The sequence below is a fragment of the Ceratosolen solmsi genome, unplaced genomic scaffold (assembly GCF_000503995.2).
Source record: "Ceratosolen solmsi marchali unplaced genomic scaffold, CerSol_1.0 scaffold26, whole genome shotgun sequence".
In the NCBI taxonomy this organism is placed as follows: Eukaryota; Metazoa; Arthropoda; class Insecta; order Hymenoptera; family Agaonidae; genus Ceratosolen; species Ceratosolen solmsi.
This window is the reverse complement of record NW_011948442.1, coordinates 308,410-320,252: the sequence shown is the minus strand read 5'-3', so window position 1 is coordinate 320,252 and position 11,843 is coordinate 308,410. Positions and strand designations below refer to the sequence as shown.

Here is an 11,843-nt window from a genome sequence, read left to right as displayed (position 1 = left end):
CATAGTTATTTAACTAAATATTTTGATATGTATTATAATTCATATCGATAAATCAAGAAACTTGTAATATTTAATACTTATAAAATATGAATAGAGACAAAGATAAAAGTCAACATTTAAAAAAAACTATTGACAAAAAACTAGAATATTCTTACAATTGTAAACATAAAAATAATAAGAAAAAAAAAAAATCAAAATACCCAAAACAATTAATGTCACTTCCTAGATCATTATTAAACCATAAAAAACCTAAAAGGTAAATATTACTGTCTCATTATTTAATTTATTTTTATTTTTAATAATAAATCATTTATTATACAGATCATCATCCTGTTCATCATCTTCAAATTCTTCTAATAAATCTATTAAGTTACAAAAAAAGTTGCATAAGCAAAGATTGAAACAAGCGAAAGAAAAAAAAAATCTGAAGGAATTAATGAAAGCTAAAGAAACTCCTGAAGAAAAGAGACTAAGAAGATTGAAAAAAAAAGAAGTAAAAGAACGTAAACGCAAAGAAAGAATGGGTTGGGATAATGATTATTTACATTATACAAATACTGACAATCCTTTTGGTGATGCTCATTTACTTCAACCTTTTATTTGGGGTAAGAAATTAGAAAAAGAAGGTTTATTAGAAGTTAGTAGAGAACAAATAGAAATGCGAAATAGATATAAACAAGAAGAAAATAAGAGAGAATTAGAGAAAGTAAAAAAGCGTAGACAAGAGCGAGAATTGCAAAGACAACAACGTGAAGAGGAAGCTGCTTTACAGCAAAGAGGTAAAGAGGCTGCACAGTTAGAACAATGGCATCGTCAAGAAGATCAGTTTCATCTTGAACAAGCTAGATTAAGATCTCGTATTAGAATACAAGATGGAAGAGCTAAACCTATTGATCTTTTGGCTAAATATATTGGTGCCGAAGATGAAGTAGATGCAGTTGAAATGCATGAACCATACACCTATTTAAGGGGATTACACATAAAAGATTTAGAAGATCTTATTGTTGATATTAAAGTATATAAAGAACTTGAAAGGGGTAAAAATCTTGATTATTGGAATGATATAACTATAATAGTTGAAGATGAACTTCACAAACTTAGAAAAATGCAACAAACCGAGTATCAAGTTGGTAAGTAAATTATTAAAAATTAATTTAACATATAAATTAAATTTTATATTTTATTATTTAAAAGTACATATCTAAAAATATTTTTAAATAAATACTAATGTCTAAACATGAAAATTTAATAATTTTAGCTCTTGGAAGACGAGAAGGAATTCATGAGTCTGTAGCAAGAGATGTAACAGCAGTTTTTAAAGGCAAATCTGCAACTCAATTAGAAACATTGCAATCAAGAATTGAATCAAAAATTAATGGTAAAGCTGAAGGTGTTGATATTGGATACTGGGAGAGTTTACTTTCTCAATTAAAAGGTAAAACAATAAATTACAAAATTAAGGAAATATCTTTATGAAATAAAATGATAAAAAATGTTCTAAACCCATAGCACATATGGCTAGAGCACGACTAAGGGATCGCCATCAAGAAAATTTAAAAAAGAAATTAAACATTTTAATGGCTGAACAAGGAGTGGCAAAAACAGAAAATGAAATATGCGAATCACAAATTATTAATGAGACTAAAGTACAAACTGATCAACAACCATCTACAAGTGCAACTTGTTTAAGAAGTGATGAAAATCAATCAGAGTAAGACCCATTTTATTATAAATTAGATTTACAAATACTACCATTATATGATTTTTTAAAAGTTTTTTACTAAATGAATTATTTAATGTTGAAATACACAAATGATTTCATTTGATTCAAATAACATTTTGTCAATCACATTAATAAATGATAAACAATCAATTAATATTGAATTTATATTATTTATTTTAGAGATGAACAATATATCGAATTAGGAACATATTCACCCATGTATATACCGCAGTCAGAACTAGAACCAGGAACAATTATAACTTTAGAAGAGGAAGATACTCAACGTCTAGAATTTGCTAGGAATCAAGTCGTTAGTACTGGTCATAAAATACAAAATGTTTTAACTGTAGAAGAACAGGCAATGCGCAGAGAAGTTAGTAAAAACATGGGCTTGGATGAAGCTCAATTTAGTGTTGAATCATCTCTTGAGGCTCAAATATATTTATGGTCAGATAAATACAGACCGAGAAAACCACGTTACTTTAATAGAGTACATACTGGTTTTGAGTGGAACAAATATAATCAAACTCATTACGATATGGACAATCCACCACCAAAAATCGTACAAGGCTATAAATTCAATATCTTCTACCCAGACTTAATAGATAAAAATGTGACTCCTGAATATTTTCTAGTACGATTTTTTTTAAGTAACGTCCTGTTTCGATTTAATATTGAAATTATATTTAATATGTTAATATGAAATACATCTTTATTTTGAATATAATTAACTGTAATTAAGTTTGTTTTTAAACATAACTTTTCTAAATTATTTTATAGAAACGAAATAATATTTTGAATTTATATAATTGTTTAATGACTCGATATTTTCACAGTTGGTAATAATCATAATAAACTTTTTATTTCAGACTCCATGTACAGATAATAAAGATTTTGCTATTCTTAGATTTAAAGCTGGACCTCCATATGAAGACATAGCATTCAAAATTGTTAATCGTGAATGGGAATATTCATATAAACGAGGATTTCGTTGTCAATTTCATAACAATATTTTCCAGTTGTGGTTTCATTTCAAGAGATACCGATATCGTCGATAATTTTATATATTTTTAATATAAGAAATTTCATTCATAAAAATATAAATGATTAGATAAAATTAATTATGTAATGAATATAAGTATTCTAGTTTAAGTTTTCGATAATTGTATAAATACTAAAATTAAAATTTTTGATGATAAAAATATTATAATATATTATCTATGATTAGACTAAAAACTCCGAGTGATGTTCGCTGGGAGAATTGTTGAAAGTGGTAGGGGATGGCGCTTTTATTCAATATTTAACACATAATGTAACTTGGTATTTTTTCTCTGTATTTATATGCAAACTACACAATAATATGTTTTAAAGATGGTGTTGAGACCTTGTGGCATCTCTGTTCCTGTGTGATTTCACGTGGAGATAGCGTTCACTGCAAGTCAAGGTGAAGGTTATAAAGCTCCGGGTCCTCTTGTTGAAGTGCGCTTGGTGCAAATTCCTACACTGAGAAATGCAAGGACGTAAATCCTTGACATTCCTTGTATAGTGCCATGTATGACCCTTATTCTGGAGTACAGCTCCAATAACAGTAACGTCTTAGTGCTTGAATCTAGACAGCAGCCCCGAATACAGCGACGTTTAATATAGAAGTTTTAATTTTCAAGTTTCAAGTTTGACTCTTCGAGTGCCTATAGCACCAACTTCGAGTGTCAACTATAATTTTCAAGTTTCAATGTTAAGTGTCACGTTTCACATTTTCAAGATTTAATTTTCAAAGTTTAAATTTCGAATGCAAATACACATACTGCCAAGTTTCAATTTTTACTTTCAATTTTTGAATAGTAAATACAGAGGTTCAATGTCCTACCCACGTGTGTGGTGTGCGTAGGTGGTGCGCTTCGTATTTAATAATTATTCTTGAAATGCAGTTACCACTCTTGACTGCTTAACCGTGACACTTAACTTAGTTATAAATTATTTGGCTACGCTGTTGGTTTACGATTTTATTATTGCTGAGTCTGACGGAAGTATGTTTGGTATATTAGTAAAACTGATAGACCGTTATAGGGCGGAGTTTCGTGGCAGTTTGAATAATAACTGAGAAAAAATATAGTGAGCAATAACTGATGTCTGAATGATTAATAAAAATACAGTGAGCAATAACTGATGACTGAATGATTGATAAAAATACAGTGAGCAATAACTGATGACTGAATGATTGATAAAAATACAGTGAGCAATAACTGATGACTGAATGATAGATAAAGATACAGTGAGCCCAGGTGTGTGGCAGCTGACAACGCTGACAACAGTGCTTGGGTTTATTGCTAGGTCGAAAGTCTTGATGACGTCAGAAACTAAGCTCCAGAAGGTTCGAGAAGTCCAAAAGGACACTATCTTGAAAGGTTCGAGAATTTTCAAGAAGAGAATTTACAAGAATTCGCAGAATCAATATTTACAAACATAAGCGTCCGGAAGCTTTTTTTTTAAATTCTTCGAATTGTTCTAATCCCGAACATACTGCCTGCCATCATCAATTTATTTGATGATCAGTTTCTTATATTCTCTTATTCACGGATTGGCAGTACCGCCTAATAATAGTAGTTGAAGCTGTTTTTAGTGTGACCACTCTTGTCAGTTCATCCTTACGAGGATAGATTTCAGTAACTCGGGCATGAGGCCAATTGCAAGTATGAAGTCGCTGGTCCGTGATAAGCATTAATGATCCGATCTTAACATCATTCCCTGGATGATGCCACTTGGAAGTTGTTAGTTGTTGTAAGTAGTGTTTTGACTATTGTGAACAAAATTGTTGTACTGCTGTTGTATAAATTGCCATCTGGATAGTCTCGAGATTGCTAAGTCATTTAGGGAAGAATCTGGTAATGTCGTAAGAGAATCTCCAGTGAGGAAATTGCCTGGTATTAGAGTGGAGCAGTCATCTGGATCATCGATTAATGACTCTAGGGGTCGTGAGTTTAAGATGGCCTCAATCTGAGACAGTAGAGTAATAATTTCTTCGAGGGTAAGCAGGGTCTCCACAATTGAGTCTTTCACATAGAATTTCATGGATTTCTTTACAGCTTCCTATTTTCCTCCCATGTGAGGTACCGCAGGTGGATTAAATTCCCATCGTGCGCTATCTTCAGAGACTAGTATAGCAGTTCGATGATATTCTACTGTGCCTTGTGAAAATAACTTCTTTATGTCTTTGTCCGCGCCGATGAAGGTTGTACCACAATATGAGTGTAATATATTGGGAAAGCCTCTGCGAATCGAGAACCTTCGGTATGCTGCGATGAATCCTTCTGATGTGTGGTCGTTAACTACTTCGAAGTGTACAGTGGTTGAAGCTAAGCACACAAAAACGCAAATCCAGGCTTTGTGAGTCTTTTCATCTCGCCCCTTCCAGGTTTTTATGATTAAAGGGCCGGTATTCAATACTAGTGTGGTGAATGGTCGAGAAGGCGTGACTTGAGCAAGAAGTAGTTGACCCATTAATTGGCGAGCACGGATTCCTCTTTGTCGAGAACAAATAATACATCGTAATATATAAGATTTCATAGATGACCGTCCTCCAACAATCCAATACAGTTGGCAGGTGTTTGCTAGTGTGAGTTGGGTACCTCCGTGAAGGGTTCTGAGATGGGCGTGAGCAATGATAAGATTGGAAAATTGTGATTTTCTTGGCAAGATGGCCGGGTGCTTGTATTCTCTCATTATCGATGCGTTCATTAGTCTTCCATCGACTCTAATGATTCCTTGTGCATCGATGTATGCTGTAAGTCGATGAAATGTATGTGTGGTGGGAAGCGTATAGTAATTTTAATTTATGGGAAAAGTAGACGGCTTGAGTTTCCTTTATCCAATAATTTCTTGCTTGTTCTAAGTCCATTTGGATTAATTGGTCGATTGAAGGTGACTCATGCTTTCTTCTCAGCCGTGCAAGGAATCTGAAATATAGGGCAGTTAGCCTCAATAACTTCTTGAGTGATGAGTATTTGCGAATAATGTCCCAGTGATAGTCTGACTTGTGAATTGTGGCCATTAATGAAACGCCAAGGTGAGTTTCTTGTTCGCATTGTTCATCACTTTGTTTAGGCTGTGTTGGCCAAGAGTCAGAGGTGAATTTATCCATAGTGGTTCAGTCCACCATAGTGAGTGATCTTGAAGTTGACTAGTCGTTAGCCTCGGAAGGCGCAATCTGCAGGGTTCGATGTGCCGAGCACATATTTCCATTATGCATCTTAAGTAAGTTCCTGAATTTGAGTGACCCTATTGCAAACGAATTCCTTCCATCTTGATGCATGAGATTTAATCCATGTTAGGATTATCCGAGGATCCGTCCATAAGTATATTGCCTTTACATTCATGCTCCGTGTGGTCTTGACATATAACGTAAGTTTGGATAGTAGTAGGGCGGCTGCCACTCCAACCTGGGGACACTGATTTACTTGAGTGGATTTACCTTGGTTTTGGAGCACACAAAGGCAACATTCTTGTTAATGGAGTTGAGAATTGACAGGTATATAATTTGGATAGGTCTTCTTGTTCCTGGGTGGACGTGAGAACTGATGCTGTTGTCGTGGTTTTCTCACTGATAGGGCCAACCACTCGCCATCCGAAGATGGATAGTTGAACTATGGGCATGGATGAGGAGTTTTTAATAATGTTGGGTTTAATAATTTGTCCATATTGGTCCGCTCCAAGGACATTGTCCACTGGTCTTGGTTTAGTATAATTCTGGGTCAGCTAAGGTTAGAACCTGTAGGTGTGGTCAAGTACGTCGCGGTGTGTTGTAGGACGGAAGTAGTATTGTCAATGACTTAAGGATATGAACAGTGACTGTGATTGAGGAAGTTGAATAAGTTGACTGAAGAGTAAGATATACAGAACCTTGTACCTGAGTTGATAAGGATCCTCCAATTCCATAGATAAGGACGGTAGATTGTTGTGTTGTGTTAAGCTTACTTACCAAATTCTCAGTAACGAGCGTGATTTCCGAACCAGTGACGATTAGGAGACGACTTGTAATGTGGTTGATGATGCCATCAATTTAACCAAGACAGCGACCAATAGAGTTGCTAATGATCCTCGCCTGAGTGAGTTGACGATTGCTCGGTTTAGTCATTTTATGTGTGATGACGATGATGAATTGCAATTTGTTGAAGTAAGGCATTATTCCTCGTGTACATTGAGTGGTACCGTTTCTGATCATTCAGGCAACATGGTTAGTTCGTGCATAATCTCCAGAAGTGGGTCTTCAGACAGTTGAAACACAAACGGCGTTCCATTGCAAAGACCTTCCATTCGTTAATTCACAATTCTTCAAATTTTTTACATGCCGTTAGTGCACGGTCTTTCTGGCAGTTGTTGCATTTTTCTAGTATAGGTTGGTTGGAGTGTGAGTGCTCTTGTAGTCAGTCCTTATGAAGGACTGACACACCCTTACCGGTTTATAGATTGATGGTTGAGTCTGGGATGGACCCCATGGCTCCTTAAGTTCATCTACATAGTTTAGTGCAGTCACTTGCGCCATCAAGAAGGATTTTAATTGTGCAAATTTTTGATACGAGATGGAGTCACAGAGTGATCGTTCCCACTCAGTTCTTGTGTTGTTATCAAATTGTCTCAAAGCTAGGCGGACTGCCATGTAGTCCCATGCATTCGGGATATCAAATAACATCAATGCTTCCAGTATATCACTTATCTTGTTCACTAATTTTTCAATTTCAGGGGCTGTTTTTATGATTGGTGTTGAGGTGGTGAGGAGTAGTTGTAGGTGGGATTTAAGAGTCAGTCGAGGGGAGTTGTACTTCTTTGTCAATTTTTTCAAGGCAATGGCGAGGGAGGGTTCTATAAAGATATGCTTGATATAATTCTTGCTGCTAGACCTTCAAGTGATGTTCATAAATAATGTAGTTTTTGTGCATCACTTAATTTGCTGCTCTTTAGAATTATAGATTGAAACAGATAACTTGTACATTGGCCAGGCTGAATGATTTCCTGAAAATTTTGGGATTGGGATGTCAGGGAGACAGGCCATCTCCCTGGATTCTCCTACAGTTGGAGGTGGCTCATCTGATCTAATTGCAGTCTTTGTTGGCTCACCCAAGTCATAACATAGCCTCTTGATAATTGTTTTTGCTATGGTGTAGCACTGTAGTTCTTCACCAAATGCACTCTTAGTGAAGTAATCACGATTGGAGGTTGATGATAATGGCCAAGTAATATAACGTATAGTATAAGCGTATAGTAATAAGAGTCAGAGAGTTTGTTTCTTTTTTTTTAAATTTATAAATTGCTCAAAACCCGAACATATGTAGAAGAAAAAAAATTTATAAAGTCTTTATTTAATTATTAAAAAATGATTTTTATTAATTTAAAGTTGCAATTTATTTAAAAATTAATTTAAGAGATTTCAAAAATTGAGAACGAACTCATATTGACAACGTATAAACAATGAACTAAAGAAGTAACAATAAATACATTTGTGTTACGGACAAAAAAATTGAAAGTCAAAAGTGGGAGAGGTATGAAAGCGCAATTCAGTTGTTAAACAAAATACTAGCAACGAACGTTCTTGACTATGTCATGATGACGTCACGACCAATATCGTCATGGTAACAAACATCAGCTTTGGAGAATTAGTGCAGCTTTAGAGAATTAAGGGCTGCGCTTCACGCAGAGCAGCTCAGTTTGCCTCAGTCTATTAACAATTACACAATCATTATAAAATGCACTATATATTTTCGACCACATCTATAGAAACCACGGTTTAATAATATATAATTAATAATCAATTAAGTAATAATCTACAATGAAATAGTGACGTTTATTCTAAAATTATTAATAGTGTATTAGTGAGTATAAAACAATAGTGAAATATAAAATATATTAAAGCAACTCATATATAAGACAAGACCGATGTAACATAGGCTCGGCATTAATCATATCACTATTAAAACACATTATAGATAAGAGCGATGTATCATAGGCGCGGCATCAACATACTACTATTGAAACAAATCACAGATAAGACCGAGGTATCATAGGCGCGGCACCAAAGTATAACACAAATATCAACAATTTAATGTATGCTAAGATAGCATTTATTCATTATACAACAAAAGAAGAATACATTCATAATGCGTAACAATAAAGGAAACTTTATATTTAATCTATTATATTATTTATACTTCATAATTAATTATTATTATTATATTCAATAAAGAAGCAAAGATAAACATTAAAGGTAGTCTTGAATAATTGCACTGTCCCTTCACTTGGCAGCAACATCTCCACCGACCATCAAAGGAGGTTTTTTAGTCTGATTCCAGACAATTTGATTAGTTATAATAAATTTCTATATTTTGTAAAATAAGCATTTATTTATAAAAATAATCAATTATATTATTTATAAAAGTCTTATTTTAATAATTAAGAGAAGATTATTTTTTATTTTTCACAATAGTCGGCTGATTTCAACATGCAGTTATGTATTTTTATGGATGTTGGCATACAATAATTTATTTTCAATATAAAATCTATTATCATTCTATTAACATATTTTTAATAACAGTTATTGAATTTTAATGCCATATTTATTAAAGTTGTTAAAAACCTTGCTCATATATTTTATTGGAATTATTTTTTCATAATATTTTAAGGAATTGAAGTGATATGTGTATATATATAACATGATTTGTGCATTTAATATTAAAAAAAATTAATGAATATTTTAGTTGGAATTTTAAATTTCGATTTAATTAATATTTAATGCTACATTATAATACTGAAATTTTTTAAGGATTAAATATTACATAAAAATCTTAATTTATTTGACGATAAAAAAGAATGCTTTATTTTATTTTAATAATTTGTCCTATGATTTATTATAATTAATGAGTTACATCAGTCAGAAAAATTATCTTGATTATAATTAAAAATAAAATTTTCATTTTTGTGTATGTATATATTAACTTACATACAATTTTGTGTACTTTAATTAAAGATTATATTAATTTTAACGTATGTTTATTAATATTAAATTTTGTTTTACTTTACATAATTTTTAAATTATCAACAATTATAAATATCAACTTTAATGAAGTATATTATTACAATTCTTTAAGTTGTTACTTTAAAAATTCAATGTTAATCGAGGTTGTTTAAATATATATTAATTCATATAGAAATTCTTATTCCATCCGTTATTAGAATAACTACACAAATATTATATAAGATACTTAAACTTTAAAATTACAAAGTTACCTATTTAATTAGTAATGAAATAAAATATGCGAATATATAAAGTTAATTATTTTTATAAAATAAAGTGATTATCTCTTGGATTAATCTCCGATTTCTACACTCAAAAAATAACTATTGTAGAATAAAAAATACCCTAAAAAATAAATATTATAATTTAGATAATGCATTCAGAATGATTCATAGAAAATATGTTATCTTAAAATAAAGATAAACAATTCTATTATAGTCATTTAATGTATCCATCATGTCATTCTTTATTTACAAATAATAATTCTCTGTTACATTTCTCATACTGTTACACTATATATTTCATTAATACACGAATAAAAATCGCACCATAAATGTGAATGATTATATTAAACATATTTTATATTATATTATTTACAATAATTTAATAAGTAAAAGAAATATAAACAAATAAATATTTAAAAACAAAACAGAATTTGTAAGAAAATTTTAATCGCCAACTATTTTAACTTAAATTCTCTTTTATAAAAAATAAAATAATTTGATTTTTCAAATATAGTATTTATTGCCATAAGTGTATATGAGATATGTAAAGAAGATGAAAAAACTACATCTGCGTCACGAATTCATCGATCTATTTTTCATAACAATTTAATTTACATAGTTCAGTGTTGCATAACTAGATTTATAAAAGACAAATAATATGTTTTTCAATCGTTCAATTGTTTATTATTTTACTAACTTCAAATTTGAACTATAACCAAATTTTTGTAACAAATCGTGTAGTATAAAAAAGTTAATAATAATTACAGACAAAATTCTAGTAATTAAATAAGAGTATTACGGTATTTTTATTTATTCAAGACAATTGCACTATACTTAAGTACGATTAGATGTATATCTGGATCATCAGTATATGTGATTGAAAGGTAGTAAAAGCAGTAACAACCATTAGTAATTGTCTAGTAGTATATAATAATTACTGCTACATAATGTAAAATATGTGTTTATTGCAAATATCAAAATAGATGATAATCATTGTACACATAACACTAACGTATAAAGTTTTTTGCAATTTATAATAGCACTTTTGATGAGATCAATAAATTGATCTTTCACATAAATATTTTATTTCTTTGTATATCAGTTATATTAATTCAGATTATTTGTTATTTTAATTTATTACTTTACTATTTGCTAAAGCACATACAAGATTTATATACAAACTATAAGTGATGTGTTATAGCCGTTTGAATGTTTACATACGATACTAGTATAAATAAATATCATTATATATAGATAAATATAGATAAGCATCTAGCAAAAAAATTTGCTGTCAATTTATATATATATATATATTTTTTATGTAATAATATGTAAAATCTAAGTAAGTACTTTAATATTTACATATTAGTTTTTCAAGTAGCTTAGAATTTAATTATATCGCAGATATATGAGCAAATTTCAAATTTTTATTAGCATAATAATATAAGCGTTGTTAAATAATATGAGTTCAAAACAAGTATGAAAAATGTACAAATACATAATTGAATGTTTTTTATTCTTCACTAACATGAAAATTTTATTTTTATTAACAATTAGATTCAGGTATTTCATAAATACATTCATAAATTTAATTAGTGGAATAGTTATTTATATAGTTTTCAGTGTTTTTCGCTAAATAGCGTCAGTAGAATGATAAATATTTGTATAATTTAATTAAAAATTTACTTCCACCTTGAGTCTATTAAAATTAAAAAAAAATAGTGAATAATTGAAAAAATAATTTTAATTAAAATTTATTACAAAAGGGAAATATTATTACAAAATATTTCGTATGATAGATATAATAGAGCTTGTTTAAAATATTAAATTTTAA

General features: G+C 30.6%; 1 protein-coding gene across 1 annotated transcript; it reads left to right on the top strand.

Moving 5' to 3' along the window:
* The first annotated feature begins 328 nt into the window (after positions 1–328).
* cactin (cactin, spliceosome C complex subunit) lies at positions 329–2,813 on the top strand. The gene is made up of 5 exons (XM_011504000.1): positions 329–1,130; positions 1,259–1,435; positions 1,510–1,711; positions 1,904–2,357; positions 2,593–2,813. Exons 1-5 carry the CDS (start codon positions 437–439, stop codon positions 2,779–2,781), a joined length of 1,716 nt encoding a protein of 571 aa, XP_011502302.1. The 5' UTR covers positions 329–436; the 3' UTR covers positions 2,782–2,813.
* Positions 2,814–11,843: the final 9,030 nt, after the last annotated feature.

What these genes read in the sequence shown, in the direction of transcription:
- cactin (XM_011504000.1), top strand. Translation starts at nt 437, where the DNA reads ATGAAAGCTAAAGAAACTCCTGAAGAAAAGAGACTAAGAAGATTGAAA. An exon ending in ACAAACCGAGTATCAAGTTG is followed by an intron (nt 1,131 to 1,258) that starts GTAAGTAAATTA and finishes TAATAATTTTAG; the next exon opens with CTCTTGGAAGACGAGAAGGA. An exon ending in TTTACTTTCTCAATTAAAAG is followed by an intron (nt 1,436 to 1,509) that starts GTAAAACAATAA and finishes CTAAACCCATAG; the next exon opens with CACATATGGCTAGAGCACGA.